At 34.8% G+C, this 15,083-nt stretch overlaps 1 protein-coding gene across 1 annotated transcript; it reads right to left on the bottom strand.

Annotated features, from left to right (window-relative positions):
* Positions 1 to 223: 223 nt before the first annotated feature.
* On the bottom strand, positions 224 to 14,654 carry LOC115453242 (putative helicase mov-10-B.1; the record flags this gene model as incomplete). Its single annotated transcript, XM_037438278.1, is given in 13 exon segments — positions 224 to 342; positions 1,423 to 1,577; positions 2,065 to 2,258; positions 2,802 to 2,936; positions 4,170 to 4,318; positions 5,720 to 5,867; positions 5,943 to 6,113; positions 6,424 to 6,526; positions 7,135 to 7,231; positions 7,345 to 7,441; positions 8,088 to 8,201; positions 10,116 to 10,193; positions 14,429 to 14,654. Coding segments are annotated over 12 exon segments (1,529 nt in total), but the record flags the coding sequence as incomplete, so codon positions are not given.
* Between the last annotated feature and the right edge of the window lie 429 nt (positions 14,655 to 15,083).

The raw sequence follows: 15,083 nt of genomic DNA, 5'->3' as shown, positions 1-15,083 counted from the left end.
AAACAATTGACAGTTATATAAAATTAATATTTTCGTTAAGTTTTCTTAAATTTTCTAATTTTCCGCGCAATTTTTTATTTTTTCTCTTAAGAACCTTCTCCTGACAATAACAAATACAACAAAAAAATAGTGAAATCGGTCCAGCCGTTCACGCGTGATGGCGTGACCAAGAGAAATAGGGATTGATTTTTATATATATATAGATATAGCAATGTTGATTTACCTAGTCGACGCACTTGATTTCTCCTCCCTAGATAATATTCCGTGGAAGGCAATAGCGCGGCTGGGATGACCTTCATGTAAAATATCAGTATTGCTTATAGGATCTATTGCTGCTTTAGCCTGTGGAAATATACAAAAATACATAACATTTTGCTTTAACATAAATAAAGCAATCGGCGCACAGTATGTAACGCAATTCTACTAATATTATAAATGCAAAAGTTTATGGGGATAGATGTATGGATGTATGTTTGTATATTTGTTAACTACTGAACGGATTTGGATGAAACTTTACAGTATTTTTGGTTATACACCAGAATAACACATAGGCTTCAATTTATAATGATTTTGTGTACTTTGGTCATAATATAACGATACATGTATCAAGTCGAAAAAAAATATCCCGGAAAACTTCTTCACGCAGGCGAAGCCGTGAGCAAAAGCAAGTAATATTATATTTTCTTTGCGAGAATGCCTAAAACTAGATTAACGGGATATAACCTATATGTGTGCGCGTGCGCACGTGTGTGTGTGCGTGTGTGCATCTCTACATATGTATATGTATAATTAGCGTTTGCTAGCAGCTCTGACCGCGTGAAAATGTTTTCCGCGATAAAGTTTCGCAGCATAAAAGTCCCGCTATATATTTTCCCGGTATACAAAGTAGCCTATGTCTTTCCCAGGATGTCAAATTATCTCCATACCAAATTTCATTGAAATCCATTTTCACGCGGGCGGAGCGGCGAGCTAAAGCTAGTGAGTTATAATCGGAGTTCAAGCTCCATTATCTAATTAATTACTTTGTTAAACCATCTTACCTAACATACTAGGCTATTGCGCCTTTACAACTTTTGAAATCCTAAATATAAATTTCAGTTTCGAGTTTCCCCACATTTTCGATAAGTTTTAATGATATTATAAGTTAAATAAATGTCCAAAAAGTGAGTGAGGTTTAGGAATTGATCTAATGATGCCTTCAAATAAATAAAAAAATTAGGGGCTCTCACAAGCACAATGAAGTTTTAATCCATTACAAATTAGAACTTTGATTGATTGTAAAACCGAACCGTAACACAAAGATAAGATATAAAATATAATGGCATGCATTCTTCATGACCGTGATAACACTTTTCCACAGTTAACCTTCAGTACTAAGAACAAAAATATGTAAAATGTCTGTGAGTACCTAATAATACTTACATTGAGTTGTTCATTGTAGAATAACGCGTTCGGAATGCGCAGTATGTCCGGGTTCGATCTGAAGTTATTCCTCAGCATGACAGTATAGTTAGGGTCACCATCTTCAGGGTGGTACATTGGAAATGTTTTCTGAAGACGTTCCATCAGCGATACGCCTAAAATCACACATTGATTTTAGAAAGAGATAGTTGTACAACTTTGGCTTTTTGGAATATAGTTTCTGTGATCACTAGTGATTGGAGGTGTTGGATGGTGTTTCTACTGTTTATGGGCGGTCATATAGTTTACTATAACGCGAACGGCAAGCTCCTTTCGTCATTCAAAGCAATAAAAATTGTGTGTGACGTTTCGTTGCTATTCAATTCTCTTTCTATAAGATAAACTATGTCTATGGTATCGAGATCTATGACTCAAGTCCATTCTTGAGACCGTAAACCCAAATCAACAATATTCACGCGTCTGTCTCGATTTATAAATAACTTCCCACGAGAAAACAAAAGATATTTTCATAAATATTAACTTTAGACAAACTTCATTTAAGTAATAATTAAATATTCCTCATGTAGCCTTGACGTATCATAAGCGCAACCATGTTCGCCTATGATCAATAAAGCATTTTTTAATTATTTTTTTTAAACTTACCTAGACCATAACTCCTGGCGGAATGTGAAATTATGACCGGACCTAGCTGTAGAGGATCGCCGGCTAGGATTAAACTTCCTTTAGATGATAGCAAACCGCATATCGGTATCAAACATTGGGGCTCATTACCCTGGGCCGCTTCATCTATAAATAGGTGGGTTATATACCGCTCGTATTTTTCAGCTTTCAGCCGCCTGTAAAGTGAGGGTTAGATAAGCAAGAAAACCTGCAGAGGTCGACTTTTGCTGGCAATTTTTACAGTGTAAAGAACCACGGCGAGCTGATTTCCGCAAATTATGAGCCTTGCACGACCTTCGGCAAGTTCCGCTAAAATAAATCGATATTAAAGTTATTTTAGCTATATATTGCTGCCAGAACTTGTTATTCTAAATTTAGCTTAAGATTTTTTTTACATCTTTTGCTTATAAGTAGGCATATGCTGCAACGATGGTGTACGATATCTTTCAAAATAAAAGACGTAGACCCCTGATTCTCTTGGTCTTGAATCTGTGCAAATTCGTCTCGACAGTCGACTTGCCTTTTGTATATGTAAAATCTAATTATTAGAATGATTTGCCGATCGCATTTACGCATATTAGCACTTATATTTACTGTTGGGTTCTCGAAAAACTTCACTCCTTGCCATTCATTAACGTATCGCCACTGGTTTCGACAGGCCGTTCCATTCTCAACGGCCATCGTGAACTATTCAAACAGTATTAGAAACTTTTACTTACGTGGCATATACAGAAGAATGTGCCAATGTGGTTATGGTAATGTTGTAACTCATAAATTCCTGGATGGTGACCTCCTCGAAGTCATCGCGGTTAGTGCCGTTAGAGAACGGCGCAACGCTCTCTGGTAACGTTTCCCTGAAATTATAAAAAAGTATATTATAAACGATTTACATTTTACTAGTAACTGGTGTTAAGGCGATACATCAAGGTCCATTTTCATACATTTTGTTTCGCCTTTAATCGATTAATCAACCATTTTACCTACTTAACTGTATGAAAATTTACTGTAATAAGATATCTTTTTGATACCGGACCCGCACTCAATACCGTGGGAACACCTGCCAATGGGATACTGGAATCCCCAGCATAGATACTGCATGGGCCTGGAGGAAAGTTGGAGATATCTGGAGTAGGGAAGTGTGGCAGGCCAGGAAATGTTCGCGAACCTTCATAGGCTGTATACTGAACTGTGTGCCTAGAGCCGCGGCAAATGTCTCCTCGTCCATGGCCTTGCACGGATATAGCCTTGGTAGGGTTGTAAATAGTCATAATGGCTCAATATTTTTTTTAATTACAGGCCCCGCAGTCTACACCGAGGGACACCTGCGAATGGGATACTGGTTCCCTCCGGCTTAGCGACTGCTGGGCCCTGGAGGAAATTAGGAGGGAATAGTTGGGAAAGAAGTGTGGGAGAAGAATTAGGAACAATCTTAGGATGGGCGGAAGGGAGAGGGCCAGAGAATGTTCGCGGTCCCTTATAGGCCTCAGTGTCAACCAAGAGTTATACACATTTCACTATGTGCATAGCCCGAAGCTAATCGCGCCAAAATGTGTAGATAGTAGATACCTACATAATAAATAATAGCAGTATGACTACGTATCGCGAAGAATAGAGATAGATTTTATAGCTATTGTAACATAATTTTTTTAGATATAGAGTAGAGCATAGAATATATATTTTGAACTGCTCGTGGCTTCGCCCTTGTGTAAAAGGACAAGACCGCCATTTGTTCTTCCTGTTATTTAATTGACTCTGTTTTATATTTACTTTTCTGTATGATGTACAAAAAAGAGTTTAAATAAATAAATAAAAGTTTTTTCCGGGATAAAAGTAGCTTATGTCCATCATGGTTAAATCTTACTCCATACAAAATTTCATAAAAATCGGTTCTCGACTCAGCCTTACGAGAGTAACAAACAGACCGTCGTGTTGAAATTGTTACTATAGATATGAATGATATGGATTTATTTATATTTTTTCTATATTGGTATAGAGGAAAATTATAGGATCCTACGCATTAAGCAGCATATCAGGGAAATAGCACAACATAGCGATACATATTGTAAATACGTGAAATTTATAATTACCAAGCTCTAAGTTTAGAATTGGCGCGCAACAGAAAATTCTTTTGCGGAAACCTTGTCCTGTATTTTACGAGAGCCGCTGCCACGTGGTCGGCGGCCATGTTGGAATCCGTGCACACCAGTATTCGATTATTGGAATTTTTCTGCACCAACTGCAATCAGGTTGTATTTGTTGTTTATGTTATGTTTGTATACGTACGTATTTTATTTTATCTTTACTTGCGTAATACACCTACTTAGTGTCCGTACGTCACCCAGGGTGCCTCATTGAAAATCAGCGCTGCGGTATCAGACTAGTACTGCAGCAAGAAGTTAATGAGGGTTCCCATTGTTGGCACAATAGGTATAATATATTTCTTTTCAATTTTATGATTTTATTCTTTATTTGTTACTATGTGCACGTTATACTGTTTGTGTGCAATAATAAAATGTTTTTCTTTTTCTTTTTTCTTTCAGGTTAACATTACACATTTATGTATTGATTTCCGTACCAGATTGGAAGCTGGCAGTTTTTTTTATAGCTATTTGCTAGTGGTAGGATATATTTTATATCCGCCCGGATAGCGATCATACATAAGGTTAAAACCTGGCATAGTGGCTCACGTAAGTGTCCCGCGTTCCGGGATCAGCCTGTATATATCTGGTTCCAACATGCCGGCATAATTGTGTCGAATGCCGAGGGGTAATCATCTCTCGTCAGTCGACTTTCTATTGGAACCCTCTCCACTTACCATCAGGTGCAGTGTCATAATACTGTGCCCATATACAAAAAAAGCTATAAACTACAAAAAATTTTATGCCTAAATCGCTGGCCTAAATCAGAAAGTTCTATGTATTTTTTTTTTACACAAATTGAATTATAAATTATTTTTTTAGTAAATGATTTCAATAATCCTGAAAGATAAATAAAGGGGAACCACTTATTACTTACTGATTGTCTTTTCTCATTTTTACAAACATAAAAAATTTTAAACCTCATTTTTCAACATCAATAAAAATTTACATAGGCCCTTGTAATAATGAGCCAGCGAAATGTTGATAGGTGAGTCCATATAAAGTATGAGTAAAACGAGATGAAAAAAAAGTTTTTAATTTTTTACTAGAAAAGTAAAGCTACTTAACTATAACCCAAATCTTCATTTTTATTAAGAATGGCTAGTAGCACATTTATTTGAACTTAATCTAGTTATTTTTGAATTTCTTTTGCTCAATTTACGTGCGAGGTGCGAGCATATATGCGTACCTATGTGGGTGCGCGCGTGCGTGTGTGTTACAGTTAAGTTGCTTTATCTAAGAATAAATTCGGTTTCTTTTCATTTTCGAAGTTCTATTCTCACTCTATGGTATTACTATATGGTGGACAATTAATATTTCCAACTCCTCCCTATCTTTCTATTTGATTAATTTCTTTGCGGGATAATGACATTAGTTTTCCCTGAGACTCGCCGAGCTTCACTGCTCGGTGTCAGAAAATGCGTGCCACTGCTGATCCTGGCTTACAGGAGTTGTAGTGGTGGGTGTGAGGGCGGAAAACTTTCTATGGTATACGTTACCTGCAGTATAGCTTCAACAACTGTCACAGTTTTGCCAGTACCGGGCGGGCCGTGTAGTAAGTAAGGTGCTCGTCCACTGGTCTTACTTACTATATTTTCCACAGCCATACGTTGTTCCACATTATTGCCAATCAGTGCATTGTAGAACCTAAAAAAAATATTTTTATAGAATCAGTCATCTTCGAATTCCACAATTTAAAACTTTTCTGTAAATTTTACTTACATTGAAATCGGATATACTTTTTTCACTTTTTTACTTTTGGTAGGAAATGTCTTGGACTCTTGATGTTCTTGTTTAATACATTGGACATATTGGTGCATACGTTCTAATGAGGACCGGGATAATATAAAACGAATTTCGAAGACTTTATTTCTTTCGTAATATGCGTCAAAACTGTAAAAAATTAAGTCAGTTATATTAAAGGATTGTTAAAAACAAAGCATTACTGTAATATAATTAGAAAAAAAAACTTTTTGCCAAATACAGTGGGTACTACTAATTCTTCTACATGGGGAAATAATTGTTTTTTCCAGTAATTATCTGCAAATACGATTAGAACAAACTTGTGCCTTAGTCCGTATTGTGTATTGCATACATACTAACTTACCACTAGACTTATTTACAAGCTTCTATATAAAAAAAATTAAGAATTATATTATAGTCAAATATGCGTAGACAGAAATAAAACGAGTTATTCACTTACTCTTTGTGCAGTCCTTGAATTTTAACGGTGGTTTCAGTCGTATCGTTAATTACGCCTTCGAATACCACACCGGAGTCCGGCGGTATAACTAATAGAAAATCGCCTAAAAGAAAAAAATATTTAGTAACCATAGTTGTACTTGTAGATTACCAAGAGCACAGAGTGGATTAATGAAACGGACCCGAATGGACAGCTACCTTAACCGTTGTTAGGTACAGAAAATCGTATAACAAGTTTTGAAAGTATTTTAATTTGAATTCTTAGATGAATTATTGTAGATACTGGTGGTAACTCATACGTTCTTACGTATGAGAGTCCGCCTGGGTAGGGACCACCGCAACGTCTATTTCGGCCACCAAGCAGCAGTATTTAGTTACTGTTGTGTTCCGGTTTTAAGGACGTTGTAGCCAGTGTAACTACTGGACATGAGACTTAACATCTCTGGTCTCAGGATGGCAAACGCAGTGGAATACCAAACAATACTTTGTAATAAAGAGTTGGATGGTGTTTCTACTGTTTATGAGCGGTCGTATCGCTTACCATCAGGCGAACGGCAAGCTCATCTCGTCATACTTTCTAGATCCTTTAGCTCTTGTAGTTAAAATAGCTGTATTTAATAAAAACAAAATCACACTCTATATGGGTATCTACATATGTATCTGCGTTTAAAGATGAATAAGGACCAAAATTACGTAGTAAATTATAACTTACCAATCATCAGTGATGGCCTCTTTTCTGCCAAACCAGGTACAGTTAGTACATAACAACCAATTTCACGTTGTAAAGGTAAAGATGGTTTGTTGTATTTCTGAAAATTATGCAAAAAATACAATATTTTCTAAACAACATTAAAAATATAATTTTTGTGACGTTTAAAAACTAGTATCGTATAATTGTTTAAAGTGAATATAAAAATGTTACCTTCAAGTTAATCCTAAGAATTGTTTCTTCGTACCACAGAAGAGTATGAAAAAAACGAATATAATTATCTCGTGTGGGACCAGTCGATAGGATATCCCTGTAAAAAAATGTTATTAGCTTGGTAAACTAACGATCAATATCCAATAAACGATTCTCTAGAGGAATTAATAATTCGTCTACACTTCTCCTTCAGCCTTTGGAAGTTCATTACTGAATATAAATGTCTCCTAAAGATTCCCAGACCAACCTATTGAGCCAGCCTGCAAACTACAAATTAAACCTACTACTACTATGATTTTTTAATAACGCCGTGACTATTATATCTAATTATAAGGACATGACGGTAGTTTTTTTTTGCTCTGGCGCACAAACTTCTTGGAAAATAACTTTAGGAATTCCCATAATAGTGTAGTATTCCCTAAATTGATAGTACAAAACCGGGGCTTGGTGAAAAAAAATATTATAATCTTATGTATGTTATTGTTCTAATACTGCCTTAATTGTAATCTTATTTTTGTTTTATGCACCGCACGTAAGATCTTTTTACTGCTTTTGAAAAGAGCAACGCCAAATCGCGGTTGACTTAAAATTTACGAAATCTAAATAAATATTGAATATAATATACACGTCACGTCACGTCAATGATATTGAATATGTGGCCTTCTCCTTAGAAAATTGTCAGTTTTAACCATGATTGTTTTAAAGCAGATTTCACTACTAATATATTGAATACTGATACTTACTTTATGTCCGCTATGTTTTCTCTATCTTCCGCAGTACAGTTTTTCGGAATATTAAGATTATTTGCAAATATACGTTTGTAATTTTTTGGCATTTTAAATACTTCTCGTCCATTCCTGCAAAAAAATAAAGGTATAAAATAAGTATAGCTAGTTTACGTGTTTTTGTAAATCAAAGACCATTTGCGACTATAGCATAAACTAGTACTGTCAATTGACACGCGATGGATATAAAAAACATACTATAACAAAATAAAATACTCCAACAATCGAAAAAAAATGCTTATAATTAGAAACTGCATTAATTCCAAACAAATAACGGTTTGGGGCGACATGAGGGTCTACTTCGAAAAACGAAATCCGTAGTTTCGGATGACGGACCGCACATTTTGATACTACGAAGTGTTACGGATCCGATGACGGATTCGACGACGGATCCGATCCATTCATCGCAATATTTCAGACATGGAATTTATAAGAACTTATTCAATCCCTTTTTAAAACCATCTGCGAGGATAAGGTTCCACAGCTTTCTCCAAATAAAAATATACTGGAAATTGATCCTACCACTTAGGTAAGCTACAGAACGGTGACGGATCCGAAGTAATTTGGTAGTAGAGTTAAATCCGAAGTTCGTCGTTTCTTCATTTCGGACCGATGTTTCAACGTTCGTTTTTCGAAGTAGACGCCATGGTCGTGAAATTACGACCAAGCTACTTAAAGATAAAAAATAATAATAATAAATATCGGTCTATAAAAAACTCTTGAATGTAACTGTCTCCCAATAAGTTAAGACAATTTATCTACATAGGTGCACTAATAATACAAAACTCCAGTTATGTTTGTTCGAACCCGCTATTCTCTGGAATAATTTGTTACGCGCCGCTATCCTAGCCGATGACATCGGGCGTTTCCGGAAGTATTCGGCTGCGCGGGCAGGCTGGCAGAAGAGAAGATATGTCACGCGGCGACTATTCTATTTATTATTCTCTCTGGCTGGACGTTGTCAAAAGAATGTTTAAAATTGTATTCTGTAATTATTTTGCTAATATAATGTTTACTGTAAAAAGAGAGTTTTACAAATTGTTTCGTTTCTGAAGTCTTTCACGAATAAAAAAAGCTACAAACCCTTGAGTGCTGTAGAGTTATTTTATCCCACAAACAGATTTTTACATGCATAAGCTAGTAAAACAAAGAAATATAAATAATATACCTAATCAGACCAGTCATTTTCTATACCAGTACGTAATAATAATATATTGTATTTAATTGTTATCAACTATGTAGTTAGATATTTCCGCTCTATCAATTGGAGATTTCCACCACTGTATCCAATGCTTATCTGTATCTGCTAGAATATCTCAAAAACTAAACATGTAACCAACTTTTTATAAATTCTTATAATTAGTCAACAAGATATTCTCATTAATCTTCTCTGTTACTAATTGTATGACATTGTTTACAATTGTGTTATATATACAAATTATTTAGTATACAATCGTTACTCATTAATTTTATATTTTTAGTACTTTATAATTTTCTTTCCTACCTCCTATTATTATGTTTTAGATTTTAATTCAATATGTTGTTCGTGGTAAATGCTGTGTTCACCTATTAGTAGCACACATATCAGATGCTGTACCATTGTTTTTTTTAATATTGATTGATGTAATATGTAGTGCTGTTGGTGTACCTTATTACAAATAAATAAATAAATGCCAGACGTCCACCCGCCTGGTATGATGGTGTATATGATAATATACTTATGGTAAATTATACCATAGGCCTATAGTATAATTTCCTTCATTATGCGAATAAATATGCTTCATTTTGCTATAGATGTCTAGGTTGTTCTGTAGTGCGCGTGGTATTCAGAACCTTAAATGGAGATAGGCTAGGTAGCATTGCGCAGGGACGGTTGAACTGGTAAACTGAGCACTTGCTTGAGGAGCCCGGGGCCTTTTTTCAATAACTCTAGAGGACCGCTGTATGTGAATGAAAAAATGTTAGATAGGTATTTAAAATACTTACCTGGTAATAACACATTTGTAGAAAATTGATTCCATTTTGCTAGGCATATTCAACAATTCCTAAGTGCGATATGTCCTCCTAAAACAAAAAATAAGATTTTGTTTTATATAATAAAATTGTAATAAAGTTAAGACTTTGGTGTTATGAAAAAATACGCGTAATCATCAAGGTTCTTATTTACTTAAGTCTTGACTTTATCATATTTATGGCGTTAAATACGTCATTTAGATCGGCTACTTTTGATGTAAAGAGTTATGTAAATTAATTAAATTTATGTAAATTAATGTGCAAAAACATTACTATAGAGTAAGGCGGTTAAACATTCAATGTAAAATCAACAATAGTGCTAATAGTCTCATGTAACAATAGCTTTAGGATATCTTCATTAGAAACAGGCCTGCCAGTAAGTACAGTTTTTTATGGAGATTAAATTTGGATAGCGACTCTACACAATATTGATTCATACGAGTACTCTGTACATGAACGTACATACGAGAATTCGAAGCCGTTATGAACCGATTTCGAAGAACGTTCGAGACGATGTAACGATCATCTCTCTTTGATTTACCTACATCTTTTCCGGCCTGGTCCTCGCCCTCTTGTGTAGTAACTAGTCTCTCTGTAATGCATCTTGAACAGTGGTTCGTTGATATAAAGCATTTATTTATTATTATTTTTTTGTTTATTTATTTATTTTAATGGCAAGCAGTGGTAATTACATTAAAATAACTGAACCTTACAAACGACTAACAATATTTTAAATGCATTACCTTTAGTTGCCACGGCATGCATTGATATGTTGGAAAAACAATTATAAAATATAAAATAAGTACTTAACGTTAACAAACATAAAATTAAGGAACAAAACTGTTCTTAATGTTAATGTTAATATTAAAAATTCAATTTATTTATTTTTAAAGCGGTCGTCCAATCCGACGCTGGCTAGGCCTAACGTCTGCAAGTGCTGCAGCCCAAGCTGGTATAACTACGTCTCGTGGCAGTTTTTTGTGTAAATGAAATCACGGCACTCCAAAACCTCGGTTTTATTTGAAGAAATAATATCACAACGTTACAACAATTAATGCATTCTTCACACAAAACGGGACGATACTGTCAAATTGCATCTTTTTTTTTTTTTCTCATGGGGAAAATCCTCTTGGATCCCCGTCGTGCATATGCAATGTAGACGGGGTATGTCGGATTTTTACCGACTAAAAACCCCATGGTGGTCTCCATCAGCACTTTAGAATGACTCCGGGACCTCGAACCGAACACGCCGAAGCCATTCCAGTGCTATCATTTTAAGCGCGACTCGGGGGAACATCATTGGTCCCCCGGCAAAGCTCTTTGGATGTCCAAACCAAGAAGAAGTATCTTCTCAGCGCCTTCTTCTTCGAGTGGGATCAGCTTTTTCGCGTTCCCGCTCTGCAACCTCCTTCTTTACCATTACTGATTCACAGAAGGAGGCTACAGCGTTCCAACTTCTCTCCCCAGCTAGCATCTTCCGCACGACTGCCGACAAGGAGAGGTCTCCGCCAATCACACCCATCAGAGTCTGCCTCTCTTCTTCCCATGCAGGACATTCTGATAGCGTGTGGTTTGCTGAATCTTGGCCACTACAATGGTGACAATTCACCGTCGGTGTCAAATTGCATCTAAAGATATTGTTGAATAAAATCCACAAAAGTAAATAGAACATTGGTACGATTGTGTTGTTTATTTCAAATGTACCCACATATGAAGTTCCGCCTAGTAGTCAAAACATAAGTTAACATAAACAAACAATGTAGAATACGAGATGGGTGGACGGTTAAATGCGCCTTTGAGTGTATATTAGGTAGAGAAGCAGGGCCGTAGCTAGACTTGAATTTAAGGTAGCTGTGATTACAGCTAGGGCGCAAGTAAAAATGTTAATAGATCTGATCTTGTCAATCGATTTTTGGTTTTCTTGACTTGTGAAAATGAATAAGTCAGGTTAATACTTACGTAATTGTTAGGGTAATATACAGAGTGTAACAAAATACCCTTAAATCTCGAAAGGGGGTTATTCCACCCATCAATACGAACAACTTTTACTATGGGATCAACTTCCAAATCGTGAAATAAAAAACCCGCTGGTCCATATATTTTGATTGAGTAGTTATGTAAAATTTAGTTGATTATTAAGGTAGGGCATTAGTATCTTAAGGTAGGGCATTGCCCACAATGCCCCCCCCCCCCAGCTACGGCCCTGTAGCGAAGTCTATGTAAATAATAATTAAGTACTTAAGTACTTATTGTAATATTGTGTGATTACATGAGTTACGATAGCATTACGAGAAAAGGCTTTTAATTTTTTAAAATAAAAAAGGCAGTGGAGTACAGTCCACGTCGAGGATTAAAACAGAACTACTTATATTAAAATAATGTTAAATATACTTGTAATATTGATACGGTCTTATCGCTGTGGTTATGGTTTCCAAGAACAGTGCGTTCCTTGTTATGGTGACGTAACGCATGTAAATATATTTTTTGTTTTTTTTTTTTAACTTTATTTAGGCTAAACTTCAATAAGCAGCTCCCATGAAAGTAAATGGACATCTCCAAATTTGTTTTTTTTTCACAATTCTCTACACAAATGTAATAAGTCCAAACAATCATCTGTTATTAGTGAGTAATAAAGTCGTAAATTGTATTAATCATTTACCGTCGCGTAAGAACAGTAACGGTAAATCCTATAATCGTCTTCATAAAATAACCATCATATTTGCTACTATTAATTCTACGAAGATGTCACCATATGGGACTGGATCACAGCCGGATTTATGTAAAGTGCCTGATCTTGATATAAATAGTTCGATCCTCATGCGCAAGAGAATGAAAGTCGTCAATGAATATACAAAAGCATTCTCTAATTTTCATTCCAAAGTAGTGACCACACTATAAGACTTTGCCCAAAACCAAAAAAAGTTACTTATCCATTTCATTGTTGCGTGAGAAAGTTTTTCCGGGATAAAGTTTTCCATTATAAAAGTCACACTATGTATTTTCCTGGGATAGTAACTTTAACCATTTACGCAGTGCACGCAATGGAAACTCTCAAAAGTAATAAATGTTCCCTGTTTTTGCAACATTTTTCATTACTGCTCCGTTCCTATTGGTCATAGCGTAATGATATATAGCCTATAGCCTTCTGAAGGACTATCCAACACTAAAAGAATTTTTCAGTTCAAAACTGTAGTACCTGAGATTAGCATGTTCAAACAAACAAACAAACTCTTTGACTTTATACATATAATAATATAGATGAGTGAGAAAATACAAAGACAAAAGCAAATAGTTACATGTTATATCCAACATTGTTATAAGGTATTTCAGAGAAGTTTTTTTTACTCTGCTACAGTTTTTTGTCCATAATATAGGTTCTCAAAAGTTTGCCTGAGCGGATTTTAGTTGCAAAAAACATTGGAAAAACCATGTCCTATCTCTCTCTTTAAGATATCTATACCATATTTTTAATAAAATCAATTAAGGGCAGTCTTGCTCAAAATGGTAAATTGTGGGCACTACAAGTTTTGGGGACAGCCATAATGGGTTTAGACAAAGTTATATTTCACTTTATGCAATGAATTTATTCTGCATAGCATAGGTTGGAGAAAAACATTTGTTGAATCAAATCTAGATTAACTTTTGGTAATTAAAGGCGAAGTAGTTAGTATGTTGCAAGTAATATCAAGCAGAAACATGTTTACAATGATTCATTTTATTATTAATTTCTCAAGCAGTTAATCATACCAGACTGTATATATAAATTAGATAAAAATTTAAGTAGGTCGGGTAAAATACTATTCTTAGACAAAAATTTCAATGCCTACTCTGATGTTCAGATCAAACTTTCATGGGAACTTAAAATTATAAAAACCCTTCTAAATACAAAGCAAAATATCACAATCTGTAAATATTAAAATAAATAGCAGGCAAAGTGCACTAACTCAGTTTTCTTTAATAAATGAATTATTTTTTCTTTGTTTCCATAACTAATTTAGGATTTGGTATTGTGGTGGCATTGCTTACTTTCACAAAAAATGCTTTTGAAGTTTGTTAAATCTGGCCACCTATAGAAGTCTTTGGATACGATGTACGCATTCTGGGAACCCAGATATATTTATCGTACCAGGTGGTTATATTTTCTTTGAAATATATCAACTTTATTCCTTAATTATCTATTAGATTTCTTTTTATAAATGGTAATTTGTACACAATATCTTTATTTTATACAAATAAAAATGTTATTATTAAAGTATATTAAATAAATATAATAAGAGAGCCCTTACCTTTTACCGTGGTAATTTTAGTAACTTTGCACTAAGTTTTGAATTTTTTTTTAACTTTACGGCACAATTTGTTAACAGCAGTATCAAATGCACACTGCGGAACAAGTCTGGACTAGACTGAACTGTGACTGCAGACTACGACTTGAGACTGTAATTAATAAACATACTACTACTTTATGACAAGAAAATTCAGTTTTCGGGTAATCCCCTCTTGATTACTTTTGAATCTGGGTTATGTTTACTTTCTAATAATTTTTCGGCTCTGGATATTTATCTTTCAGCTCAATTTTGGACTAGACTTATTATTCCGGAAAAGCAAATAAAACAATCGTAAAATACTAAATAATTTTAGCAAAAAGAAAATTTTGCAACATCTAGTGGCTGCTTTGAATAAACGACCCCAAATCATCGATTCGAACCCGAAAATATATCGTTTTATATAGTTTCTACATTGAAAGAATGTATAGTTATGTATAGAGCGGCGCTCATAATTTGAGGTCTCGAGTCTAATTGTAAACCTGTAAGTATGTGATTAAAAATTATTAATCAAGTAAGTAAAATTATTTGTTATTCAAGTGCATAAATATTATAATAGTGAAGTTTTGGTTGCGATTTTGCATTCTACCTATATAGCGCTTTGGCACTGCAGGTTTTA

Source organism: Manduca sexta, chromosome 13 (genome assembly GCF_014839805.1).
Source record: "Manduca sexta isolate Smith_Timp_Sample1 chromosome 13, JHU_Msex_v1.0, whole genome shotgun sequence".
Taxonomy (NCBI): domain Eukaryota; kingdom Metazoa; phylum Arthropoda; class Insecta; order Lepidoptera; family Sphingidae; genus Manduca; species Manduca sexta.
This window is presented reverse-complemented; position numbering and strand designations above follow the sequence as displayed.